The sequence below is a fragment of the Chaetodon trifascialis genome, chromosome 6 (genome assembly GCF_039877785.1).
Source record: "Chaetodon trifascialis isolate fChaTrf1 chromosome 6, fChaTrf1.hap1, whole genome shotgun sequence".
In the NCBI taxonomy this organism is placed as follows: Eukaryota; Metazoa; Chordata; class Actinopteri; order Chaetodontiformes; family Chaetodontidae; genus Chaetodon; species Chaetodon trifascialis.
Window position 1 is genome coordinate 14650421 of NC_092061.1, and position 13205 is coordinate 14663625.

Consider the following 13205-nt stretch of genomic DNA (forward strand, 5'->3'; position numbering starts at 1 on the left):
AGTTTGCATGCTATTCCATTAAGGTGAATAAACTTGGTGGTCTGTGGACAGACTGTTAATGCATTTAATCAACGTAATGGAAACTCAATGTGCAGTGCTGCATGACTCAGCCTGTCAGCTGACATTTAACGAGCCTGCAGACTTGAATCATGTCTCAGCTGATCCGATCACACCAAGGGCTTACGTGTCTGCTTTCTCCTCTGTCCTCTACAGTCCAGGGGCAACCATCTGAAAAATCTGATATTAATGCAACATCCAGCAGTGGTCTGCAGACCTCTCATGTTCAGTGATCGTGCTTCAACACAGGCTCAGACCTGACACACCGGGGAGTGTTGACACAGCCCATTTGTCGTTAATCATTAAATGAAATGCTACCACAACAGACTTGATATTTTTACTCTGAGAATTAGTACCAGGTTGGTTAACTATGTAAAATCAAGTCAGGGACAGAGGTTTATTACCTGTGCAAAGCACATCATGTTTTCAGTCCATTTAGTTTGTTGGTTTGTTTGTTTGTCTGCAGGATTACAGAAAAATGACTGTCCCGGGTTTCATGAAACTTGGTGGAAGGGAAGGTAGAACCCATTACATTTTGGAGTGAATCCAGCAGCAGCAGATACAATTATTTTCCACTTTCATTAATATTGTAAGATAGGACCTTTGGCCATGGTGGAATAAATGCCACACATCTTAAAATCCAGCAGATGGTCGTAAAGTTCAATAGTGCCAAGCATCCAATTGTAGAAATGGCTCCATCCACAGGTACCAGCAATCCTCTGAGGTGGCCGACACGCTCAAACTAAGCAGAGATATTTTCACAGAAGTTTGTAAAATCATCTTCATCTTTTGTGGCTTTAATCAAAGCAAGTAATAAAACAAATACCCACAAATGCAAATTGGTAAAGTTAACAAGTTTATTTGAAGAGACAAGCAAAAAGTGCGAATTGACCCTCAGGACTCAGTAGAAGCTCCAGCAGCACAGCAAGTGTGATCCCTCACAGGAAAAGGCTTTCATGTCTTTACATGGACATGTTCACACACATTCAAAGGTATACACGAGATAATGAATGCTACATATAACAGCACATTAAAGATACCCTGTGGGGGGTTTGGTAAGAGATTATTCTATAGTCAACAGGAGGTCAGTGTAATTTTAGTTTAGAGGTTGCCAGTGAAAAGTAGATGCCCTGTTTTTAGATCCAGCTGTCATGATGACACTTTAAATTTCTGTCATGAGGGAGAAGGTGTTGTTGGTGAGCCTTAACTGACAAAACCAAAGGTGAAGAGGGGATTTGATACCAACACAGAGCAGATCCTAACAGCTGTGTTTGGATGCAGTGTAGGCAGTTACAAATTATCCTCCATGTCACATCACACTGGGTCTCAAATAATGAGCGATGAGGTAGAAAATGTGTTCAGCATTTGTGTTTAGTCTCACCAAAAAACAGAATTTAAACTTCTTAGTTGCAATTGAAACTCCAGAGTACCATTGAATTGTTTTTTAGTCTCAGCTTTTAAGATGAGAAGGCACTGTACTACAAATATTATGTAGTGTACCGTACATACGTTAGTATGCAGACTTAGCAACCATGAACTCATCTGATGATGTAAGATAATGTTCAGCAGTTTGAAGAGATGACTTATAGTTTAAGGGCACTTCTGCAGGCAGGCTACCCCATAGGGTCGAGACAGAGGCAAAACACTGGACAGAAGGGAGGAAAAGTGTATGAAAAATATCAGAAAATACACGGTACAAAACAATAGCAGTGCATGTGGAAACACATTAGGACGACATAAACATTAAGAAAAAGAATACCACTGATTCTACAGTAATGTCAGAGGAAGGACAACAGCGTGAGTACTACTGTGACTCTGTTTATCCAACTATATTAAATATCAGCAATTAAACTAATCAGTGTTTATTGAGCTTCAGCGTTTCAATGGACCATACTGGATATGGTAAATGTCCATTTATGTTTAAAGCTGCGAAGAAATCAGCAGATATATTCCATTACAAATACTGAGTCATGCTCGTAGTGTAAAATGTCAGTGTAAAGCACTGACTAGTAGTATTAGATTAATACAATAAAGTTAAGTATTCATTGATAGTTCTGGATTACTGTTCACCATTTTCCAACTCTTTGAGCTGTCCTTCAATCAGACGGTCCTCCAACTAGGCTTCCAACTAACAATTATTCTCATAATCTGCCAATTATTTTCATGATTAATCTATTAATCCTTTAGTCCAGGGGTGGGCAAACTGTTCCACAAAGGGCCGCTGTGGCTGCAGGTCTTCTCTCCAACCAAGCAGCAGCACACCAGACTTGACTCATTTAATCAACTGATCTCACTCTTCAGACAGCTGATTGGTCAAACTGTGAGCTCTTGATTGGTTGGAAAGAAAACCTGCAGCCACAGCGGCCCTTTGTGGAACAGTTTGCCCACCCCTGCTTTAGTCTGTAAAATGTCAAACAATACTGATCACAATTTCCCAGAGTGCAAAGTAACATCTTCAGATTGTTTCTTTTGTCCAACCAAGAGTCCAAAAACTTCATTTATTGTCAGAAATGACAAAGAAAAGCAGTAAATCCCTTCATATGAGAAGCTGGAACAAGCAAATGTTTGACATGTTTGCTTGAAAAATGTCTGAAACGATTGAGATTAATTCCCTTCCGATCAACTGATCGATTTATCGACTAATAGTTGCAGCTCTACCTCCAACATCAGCATCCATGGCATTAATATACTCATATAATACTTAAAGCGCATGTAGGCCTACATTTATGCAAAGCATTTTATCTATACAGACCACCACTGTGACAGCCTGCACCAGCCACACAGGTGCAAACGATCACTCAGATACTTTTCCAGTGAGACAAAAGACCATTCCTTGAATAAATAAACACAAATATGCTATTCTGAAACACAAACAAAGATGAATTAGTGGTGGGGCCACTTCTTTCCTCTATGGCTAGAGAGCTTATTTAAATTGGATCAACATTAATGGGCCAGATTTCTCCCCACCATCAAAAGCCTGGAATACTGAACTACAGTTAATGGACCATTTGTCTTTCGCAAGAGACAAAGAGGGTGTGCAATTTATTGCCACACTATGGCTCTCTAACTTTTCTCATTCCTATCCTTAGATACAGTTCAAACATGCAGTATGGTGTATGTGCCAGCTGTGTGGTGCCAGTAAAACATGCATGAGGATGCAATGCATTGAGAAAAAAACACAAAAAATGGAAGTGGAAATCGAGAGATAAGATGATCCTCTCTCCCTAATCATTTTCCATCAGTTTATTTAATTCTTTCAACTAATTTTCCATCGCTTCAACTGCTCATGAAGGCCTCAGTGCAGCATTAGCATGTTGCTATTCAGAAGCATCAGTACAGTGCTGGTAAAGCTAAAGCTAAAAGCTAAAAGCCCCTGCGAGCCCACCTCCAGTCCCTGAGCCCCTCCTGTCACTTTCCTCAAGTACTTTTCAGAGTAAACCATGTACAACGCCAAGCATCTCCTGACCTTCAGTTGGTTGATCAGTGCCGGGTAGCCGATCTCCACAATGCTGACTGTGTCATCATCATCATCATCATCATCAGTGGCAGTTTTTCCGAGAGCCTGTGAAGCTGGAGGCTCAGGATTGGCTCCAGTCTGATTTTGAGGCTGGGGAGTTGAAGGTGCAGAGGTGGAGGAGTTACTTGCTGCAGTGCTGTTGCTCTTTGTGGTGTTGCTGCCACTGTCTGGAGCTGAGGGGACAGCAGTGGTTGTAGTTTTGTTTGTGGCAGCTGGTTTGCGGTTTGGCTGTTGATTCTCTGCAGGCAGAAGGTCTCTTCTCTTCATGCAGTCATCCATGTAGTTATCGTAGTGTTGAGGGGGTTGGCTGTAGCTATAGTCTCTGCCATAGTCATTGGTATCAGTAGACCTGGTACCATATTTCTTGTACATGTAGTGGTTGTAGTAATACTCTTCCTGCTGGCTGCGGAAGTTGAAGTGAGGACGGGGGAACCTTCCTAACCCATAGCCCAGGGCCATTCCTGCCATAGCCCCTCCCGCTGCCGCCATCATCGCTCTGCGTCCAAACTCTCTGGATTTTTCTTCGGGATACACGCCCATTGTCTGAACTGATTGTGCAAAGGGAGATCCGCCTCTATAACCATGGCCTCCATAACCAAAGCTGCCACCATAGCGAGGACTTAGAATTTTGTTTTTTGGGTTTCGGTTGATGTATCCCCCACCATAACCGTCATGACGACCTTGACCTGCTCCGTATGGTGAGCCCTGTACTGGATACTGGTAGCCTTCTCCACCCGGCTGCCGGGGGTAACTACCCGGATACTCAGGTCTGCCTGATTGCGGAGGGTAGCCTCCTTGATTGGGTTGTCCCGGCTGTCTGGGGTATCCACCCTGAGAGCTGGAGCCCCGATTGTTTTTGCTGCCTGAATTAGTGTTAGAGTGGGTGCTGGAGGTCTTCCTCGAGCTGAAGCTCTTCCCGAAACTGCCTCCTCCTTTCTTGGCCAATGAAAAATGGGTATAAAACAAAAGAAGTGACAGACACAGCACAGACCATGAGTTCAGCTTCATCTTCACTCTGTAGGGTCATGAGAAAAAAGGAAAATTGAGAAAGGACAATATGAGATACTTGGATTATATAATTCTACCCTTAAAAAGTCTTGTGTCATTTGATGAGGGTTATCTGTCTCTCCTGAAAACAGTCAAATCCTCAAGTTGCACCAAACAGCAACTTCACCGTACAAGACAGCATGCAGGTAACTTCACTGACTATTACTATGGCTCCTGTGTAGCTTGTGTTGGCCTTGTTGTCTCTTATCTTGTTCCACTAACTCAAGCGAGTGGAGGCCATTATACCATTAAATCATGTTCACCGTATTTTAGTGCCAGCCTCAACATGTTTTTGCACCGTCCAACCTTGGCTTGGCTTGAAATAGCACCGTGCACCGCAATCTTAATGTCAATGAAGACAACCAAACGGTACTCATCTGTGACTAAAACTGCTGCCAAGCCTCCACCCTGTAATTTTTCTTTCAGTACGTTTCACCACGTGAGGATAAAAGATTAATGCTTTGCATGAAAAAATCTCCTAAAATCTATATCTCATAATTATGACAAAAATCCAAGAGTAATTAAAATAAAAGACATGATCAATCGTCACAGTGTTAGAAGATAAAACCATTAAGACAATACCTGAGCAAGTGAGTTTACGATATATGACGTTATTATATAAATTTGTCGACTGTCAGAGTCTTTTTCCATTTTACACCATGGTAGCAAAATAATTCTGGTTGAAGAAAAACAGAAACTCCTCATTTCTGAGAAGCTGAAGGCAGATAATGTTTGGCATTTAGCATGAAAAATGATTGAAGTTATCATTCAATCATCAAAATGGTTTGCCGTTGCTTTTCTGTCATTTGACTGATCTTTTCCTCAACTGATCGTTACAGCTCTAGATTTTATCCAGATAGTCCACCCCAACTTGATTTAATTTACTTTTGTTGCCTCTTTCCTTTGAGCCAATGAAAGATATTGATACACTACTATAACGCAATATGACATAATGAAACGACCTGCTTAACAATTCTGAATTATGACAGGAAATGCAGTCAACCGGTGGCAGCAAACAAACCACAGCTGCTCCTGCTGCACCGCCATGGTTCACCTCAGCCTGTGAGCCTGTGGAGAGAGTAAACTCTCTCTGATAAAAGACATCAGTCAGACAGAGGTCTCTCTTCTGAACTGCTATCACCCACATTACCAAAATATGGGCATTATCGTTTGGCTAAAACCAAATTCTGTTTTTATCATTGAATACAGGCTACATCCAATTCAACTGCTATAATCGAGATATGATGTTCATATGTACAGATTACTATGCATGTCAACATTCAGCACTAATCTGCTGTATTTCATTTTGTCATAATTGCCCATTTCTTACAGAGAATATCTTCCTTTAGTTATTTGTCAATTTCTCTCTCTCTGCCACAACCACTACTTGTATACTGTATGTTATGGAAACAGGAGGTGTACCGGGTCCTTGATGATTCCTTAATTGCTTGGCTATGGGCTGGAAATTAAAATGTAGGAAATCTGTACATTCGTGTCACATTATGCCACGTTGTTAATTGAATTAAAAGTAAATAAGTAAGGCCTCATGAACACAGTGGCACTCATCTGACAAAGATCAGGCTGAACAAAGCCACGGACAGATGGTGCAGCTGTGCCACACCTCACATTTCATTGACTTGGAAAATTATTGTTGTTGCCTCTCCTCCTCTCCCCTCTCTCCTCCTGTCTCCTCTCTCCTGTCTCCTCTCTCCTGTCTCCTCTCTCCTCCTGTCTCCTCTCTCCTCCTGTCTCCTCCGCTAGCATCTCAGGTGGGCGGGGCCAAGACGCGAGGAGAGGAGGCGAGGGAAGGAATCGAGGATGTACAAACAGAAATGAGAAGAGGGGATTCATCAACCCAAATAACAAACAACCAGCAGCATGAACTCATTCACGTCAGATGGGACGTCCTCGTGAGATAAGCGTCTCGAAATTACGAGGTGCTTCATGGGTACAAACGTAACGAGATAAAGTAAACATCTGCTTTTGGTAAATTGTCGCTTCTTAACGTTCATTTGTCTCTTCGTGGTTCAGTTTTACTGTAGAAAATCTGACTTTTCATGACTGAAAGCACTGACTTCTTCCTCTCTGGAGGCAAACCAGTGATTACCGTCCAGAAGTAGAAAACAGGTGTGGCACCGAGGGCTGGACACGAGACATGAGGTGTCGTTCGGGTGTTAGGCTGGACACGGTGACACATGAAACTGTGTCCTGCTATCAGCTGATGGCTCCGAGCAAACTGATCCAGATGTAGGTTGTTTGTAAATAGACAGTCTTTACTACTGACCTTTTATTGACAGCATCATCTTAATGTGGCCTGTCCGTTCATGCTGCCCTGTATTCGGTCTAAAGATGGCACTTAGCAGGTCCATGTAACTATAGAGTTTAATTTAAAGACAGTGAGGAGAGCTCCGGTGTTACCGTAGGCAGAGATGGTGCCGTGAGGTAAACACATTTAATGTCCCACAGCAACACTAAAAACATGAGGCTGCGGTTACTTTAAAACAGGAGCAGTCTTACCTTTAGTGATGCTTGTTTTGGGTCTTTCTTCCTCTGTATCTAGTTTTAGTGTCCCGAGTGGACTTTTCCTCAGAATGTACTTCAAACGTTTCTAGTTTGGAAACTGGTGAATGCCTGTGGCGAAACGCGGCACGAGCGATGGTGGTCGCATAGGAACAGAGGAGGGGCGGGCTTTGCTGACTACATTTCCTAGCATCCTCTACCGTGTGTTCATGTCGATTTCATACGGAAAATTACCACACATGAATGAACAGCAGAGAGCTGTGTGCGGTGAATAACACAAGTGGTGGAAATTATGTAGGTTTCTACTGCACTTAATTATATCTATGAAGTACTCAACTGCCATTTAATCCATACTGCACATTTTAGGACATAGTGTACTTTTAGTGTACTAGTGTACCTTTATTTGAAAGCAAAACTAGTTGCTCTGCAGGTACAAAATATATGACATTTAAAACATTTAAAATATTTTAAAACATGATGCAAGGTTATGAATTACCACCAGAAACAATTTAGATTGGACTGTGACTTACATTTCAATAAATTATGATTAGTATAATGTATGATGAGCATTTTAACTTGAGGTAATTAAGTGCTGATAGTACTGCTTTTATCCAGGAATTTTACTTGTACTTTTACTCCTTTTTTCTTATTGTGGTTTTATGGCAGTATTGTGCTTGTAAAAAGATCTGAATAGCCGATTCTTCCACCAAAAAGGCATTAATATTTGACAAAAATGGAGCATACAGTGATTGAGCCATACGTGCCAGATTTGTCTACTTATTTATTCAAAAAGTATGATGTAAACAGAGGTGTTAAACTGAAAAACTTGCCTTTTCAGTTTATTTGATGTTTCTGTCTGTCGACACATTTAAAAGACCGTTTTACCTGCTGTAATACCAGATGTGATGGCTCCACAGTGTTAAAGAAAAATAGATATTAATGTAAATACTAATACTAATGTAAATAGTCCCAACAAGTTAGTTCATTAAGGATGGAAAATTTTAAACTTTACTAATCCTATGATGTATATTCAAAATTTCAGCCTAATTCTTTTGGGGTATTTGTAATATACTTTTTCGTTCTTTTCTTTTCTTTTTATGTTGTAACCCAGATGACGAAAACTTAAAATCTTTCATTATGACATATTGGATATTTAAATCTAGACTTTTACATCATATAAGCAGCGATCCTCATGAAATTATTCCTGTATTTCAATCAAAGACTTAACTTTCAGCCACTTGCTGTTAAACTCAAAAACTCTCAGTTTCTTGTTGGGGGTACTTTTTGTGGTAAAAGCAGGGAGTGCAAGGAGGTATAGGTAATAAAGGTAGTAGAGCTCCGGCATAAGAAAAAAGCAGGAGACTGTAGGTGTGTTTAGCAGCCAGTGGAGAGAGCTCAGTGCAATGATTATATGAATGAACGACACTCTCAAATACTGATGGCGCCATCTGCTGACTATTGGAAGTCCTACATTAAAATTCTTCTGTGATGAATAATTCTGAGGACCTACAAACACGCCTCTCTTTGAAAATAAAAAGCAGTCATGAAACTAAAAAAAACTCAGTCCAGTTCAGTCCAGTATATATTAATAACCAAAGAAGCCACTAATCAATAAGCTATATATTGTAGTTACACTGCCTTCCTTACATTAATAATGCAATATTTTCACCAACACAATAATGATATTTTAAGACAGAAATAAAATTAAATTAATTGGATTTCACTTCCATTTAAAAGGTGTTGTCCATAAAGAATGATAGGAGACAACTTTTTTCATGAGTTTAATCATGTCAATTCTGGTTTGTTTATTTATTTTTTTTTCATCACCCAAACACTCATTTGCAATAGTACAGCAAAAATGTAGTGCAGAGAAATAATGCATTTGGCTGAAAGAAACTACCACACCACACACCATGGTGGCACTGCTGCACCACAGCCACAGTGGTGAGAAGTTTGCAAACAGGCACAATGATACACGCTGAATGAGCAAAATGTGTTTGAACAAGGAAAGGTAGGGTGCAAACTGTTTGTTCACAAAATTCCACAGTGCAAGTTTAATTAGTTTGATGATTAGAAAAATCTTGCCTAAAAACAATCCACTCTCAGCAGCCATAGATTTAGCTGATAATGCAAGATAACATTGCAATTCAACATCAGTGCATCAGTCTTACACTTTAAGAGCACCAGAGAGGGAAGAGAGGCAAAACACTGAACAGAAGCAATGGAGAGGCAGGGATTTTGATGAAATGCACCCCAAAATGTACAACATAATGTACAGGGCAAGGGCAGAATACAGTACCTGGAATTTTTGTTTACCATCACAATCAACAATCAGTGGTAGAAGTACGTAGACTCTTAAGTAATTGTCTAAAAATACTCCATTATAAGTAAAAGTTCTGAATTCAAAATGTTACTCAGGTAAAAGTACATACGTATAGCATAAAGTAGCTTGCGATGGAAATACTCAAGTAAAGTAAAAGAGTGTCACACTACTGTACTTGAATAAATGTATGTATGGCAGTCGATAATATGTAAATCTTTAGGAAAAAGTGCTTTTTTCTTTCTACTTATTCAACATAAGTAATTTAAGGAGCATTAGGACAACAACACACATATTTCTGGAGAGTTTTATCCAAATAAAATAAGTACCAATGGAGGGCATAATCAGCCTTAAATATGGTTGATTTCGTTTCTGTATTTCAATGAACTGTACAATCATGAAAATGGTGAAAAAAAATACTGAAAACGGTACAAATATAATCCATTATGAATACTCAGCTATGCTCAAATCTCTGTCTAAAGTCTGTTTTCTTATTATTGAACTCTTTTTCTCTTTGCATAGTCCTTGAATCAGACAGTCCTCCAACATCAGCAGCCCTTGAGTTAAAAAAGTAAAGCACATCTCTGTTATTGTAGCTGTTTATTTAGCTCACCATAACAGAGCCTTTACCAGCCCCAGGGTGAAAACTAATCCCTTCAGCCAGTGACACTGGCCAACGTGCTTGAATAATTAAAACAAGTCTGCAGCTATGTTTTTGGCTCAGTGAGGCTGTAACTGGGCACAGCTTTAGGCTAGATGCTAATGTCATAAGGATATATACCACGTTCACCGTCTTAACTTAGCATGTTAACATAGAAAAATGTGCTAATTAGTACAAAGCCCAAAGTTCAGCTGAGGCTGATGAGAATGTCATTTGTTTTGTAAGTATTTGGTCATAAACCAAAGTATAGGACAAAAATGATCCGATCATGGTACTCGATGAAAAGTCAGAGGATCACCAAGTTATTAGAACTGATTCACAATCTAAACACAAAACACATCAAGCTATGTTACTGAAAACAAAAAATGTCTCTGGAGACCACACATATTTATACAAAATTTCACTTCTGCGCTGACTTCATGAAGGTGTCAATGTAGCAGCATTAGCATGTTGCTGTTCAGTAGCATTAGTATAGTGCTGGTGACCACAGCTAAAAGCCCCCGGGAGCTCACCTCCAGTCTCGACACCCCGTCCCGGGCACTTGGTTCTGTATTTTTCTTCAAGTACTTTTCAGAGTAAACCATGTACAACGCCAAGCATCTCCTGACCTTCAGCTGGTTGATCAGTGCCGGGTAGCCGATCTCCACAATGCTGACTGTGTCATCATCATCATCATCATCATCAGTGGCAGTTTTTCCGAGAGCCTGTGAAGCTGGAGGCTCAGGATTGGCTCCAGTCTGATTTTGAGGCTGGGGAGTTGAAGGTGCAGAGGTGGAGGAGTTACTTGCTGCAGTGCTGTTGCTCTTTGTGGTGTTGCTGCCACTGTCTGGAGCTGAGGGGACAGCAGTGGTTGTAGTTTTGTTTGGGACAGCAGTGGTTGTAGTTTTGTTTGTGGCAGCTGGTTTGCGGTTTGGCTGTTGATTCTCTGCAGGCAGAAGGTCTCTTCTCTTCATGCAGTCATCCATGTAGTTATCGTAGTTTTGAGCAGGTTGGCTGTAGCTATAGTCTCTGCCATAGTCATTGGTATCAGTAGACTTGATACCATATTTCTTGTACATGTAGTGGTTGTAGTAATACTCCTCCTGGGGGCTGTGGAAGTTGAAGTGAGGACGGGGGAACCTTCCTAACCCATAGCCCAGGGCCATTCCTGCCATAGCCCCTCCTGCTGCCGCCATCATCGCATTGCCTCCAAATTCTCTGGATTTTTCTTTGGGATACACGCCCATTGTCTGAACTGATTGGGAAAAGGGAGATCCGCCCCCAGCGCCATAACCCCCGTATCCAAAGCCCCCACCATAGCGAGGGCTCAGGATTTTGTTGTTTGGATTGTAGTTAATGTATCCACCTGGATAACCTCCATAACCACCATAGCCACCATGACCTCCTCCATATGGGTAGCCCTGTGCTGGGTAACCTCCACCTGGATAACCCCCTGGTTGCTGGGGGAAAGCGCCTTGGTTAGGGTAGTTCCCTGGATGGTGGGGGTAACCCCCTTGGTTAGGGTAGCTCCCTGGTTGCTGGGGGTAACCTCCTTGGTTGGGGTTAGGGTAGCCCCCCGGATGCAGGGGGTGACCTCCTTGGTTGGGGTTTGGGTAGCTCCCTGGTTGCTGGGGGTAACCTCCTTGGTTGGGGTAGGGGTAGCTCCCTGGATGCTGGGGGTAACCTCCTTGGTTGGGGTTTGGGTAGCCCCCTGGTTGTTGGGGGTAACCTCCTCGGTTGGGGTTAGGGTAGCTCCCTGGATGCTGGGGGTAACCTCCTTGGTTGGGGTTAGGGTAGCTCCCTGGTTGTTGGGGATAACCTCCTTGGTTGGGGTTAGGGTAGCTCCCTGGATGCTGGGGGTAACTACCTTGGTTAGGGTAGCTCCCTGGATGCTGGGGGTAACTACCTTGGTTAGGGTAGCTCCCTGGTCGATCTGGTTGCTTGGGGTAACTCCCTTGGTTGGATTGTTTGGGTGGTTTAGACTGTTTGGGTGTGATTTTGGGAGTCTTCTTAAAGAAATTTATTTTACTACCAAACCCTCCTCCCTTTTTGGCCAATGAGAAATGAGCCAAGAGAAGGGACAGACACAACACAGCTATTACAGTCAGCTTCATCCTCGCACTGCAGAGGGGAGCCAAGGAAAGAAGTGTAAAGAGAACAACAGTAGAAATTATAACAGAATAATACATTGATTGCATTTTTTACAATTAAGAAGTGTAAGCAGCACACACCTTACTCAATTTAAAATGGTACAAAATGGTACACACCTTACTCAATTTTAAGGGGGGGGGGGGCATGTAGCCCTGATTTGCTTTTGCACTGCACCTGTTTTATCCCATCGGCGCAACATGGGTCAGCTGTGTCAGACTGTGTCATGCCACAAAGTGATTGTCTGCCAAAAACTGATTCCCACTTTATAGAACTCACAATTCACATTTGTGGCCAAAGAAACTTTTGCAGCATAATCAGACATGACACTCTCTGACACTATTACAGGACATACTATGCTACTGTTTCCGATGTTAATATGTGTTTAAAAGGTATAATGTCATTATTAACATTATTGAGATATATTATGTTATCTTATGTTTGGAAACTAGACGGTATTTAACATGATTTTTGGATTGGTTATGCATAAAATAAAGAATTTTTTATTTTTTTTTCTCAATGATCCTTATGACTTTGCATTATTTAGCCTGCATTGTTATGCCTGCGGTAACCAATCCAGTCATTTCAAACTGTTTAAATATCTTTAAAATAGACGGCAATCAGTTTTTGACGGACGATAACTTCTGGACATAGCCCTCCTGTCAGGCTGAAAATAGCTCGGACCTCTCAGACTGTAAGCTGACTGCAGGCGGCCATATGTTACTCTTTACACTCCTGTATGTCATTAACGTTGTTTTCAGAACTTTTTCCTTAAAGCATTCATGACCATCAAGGAAAAACAATAAGCACACGGTACAGGTATGCCACATGACTTCCACTGACTAATGGTAAATGTCTTTACTAAATCGTCCAATATGACATGCACATGTTAACCAACTTTGTTCTCGGGAAACAGACCAGAAAGTTTTTGGGACAAGAAAGACGTATTCAGTGCA

The 13205-nt window shown here is 41.5% G+C and overlaps 2 protein-coding genes across 2 annotated transcripts; both read right to left on the bottom strand.

Annotated features, from left to right (window-relative positions):
- Positions 1-2479: 2479 nt before the first annotated feature.
- On the bottom strand, positions 2480-4465 carry LOC139332157 (uncharacterized; the record flags this gene model as incomplete). The annotated part of the gene is made up of 1 exon (XM_070963884.1): positions 2480-4465. A coding segment is annotated over one exon (1113 nt), but the record flags the coding sequence as incomplete, so codon positions are not given.
- A 6085-nt stretch (positions 4466-10550) lies between these two features.
- Positions 10551-12215, bottom strand: prnpb (prion protein b). Its single transcript, XM_070964861.1, has one exon. The coding sequence runs from the start codon at positions 12213-12215 to the stop codon at positions 10551-10553; it is 1665 nt and encodes a 554-aa protein (XP_070820962.1).
- Positions 12216-13205: the final 990 nt, after the last annotated feature.

Coding starts and splice junctions, on each gene's coding strand:
- prnpb (XM_070964861.1), bottom strand. CDS start 12,215: ATGAAGCTGACTGTAATAGCTGTGTTGTGTCTGTCCCTTCTCTTGGCT.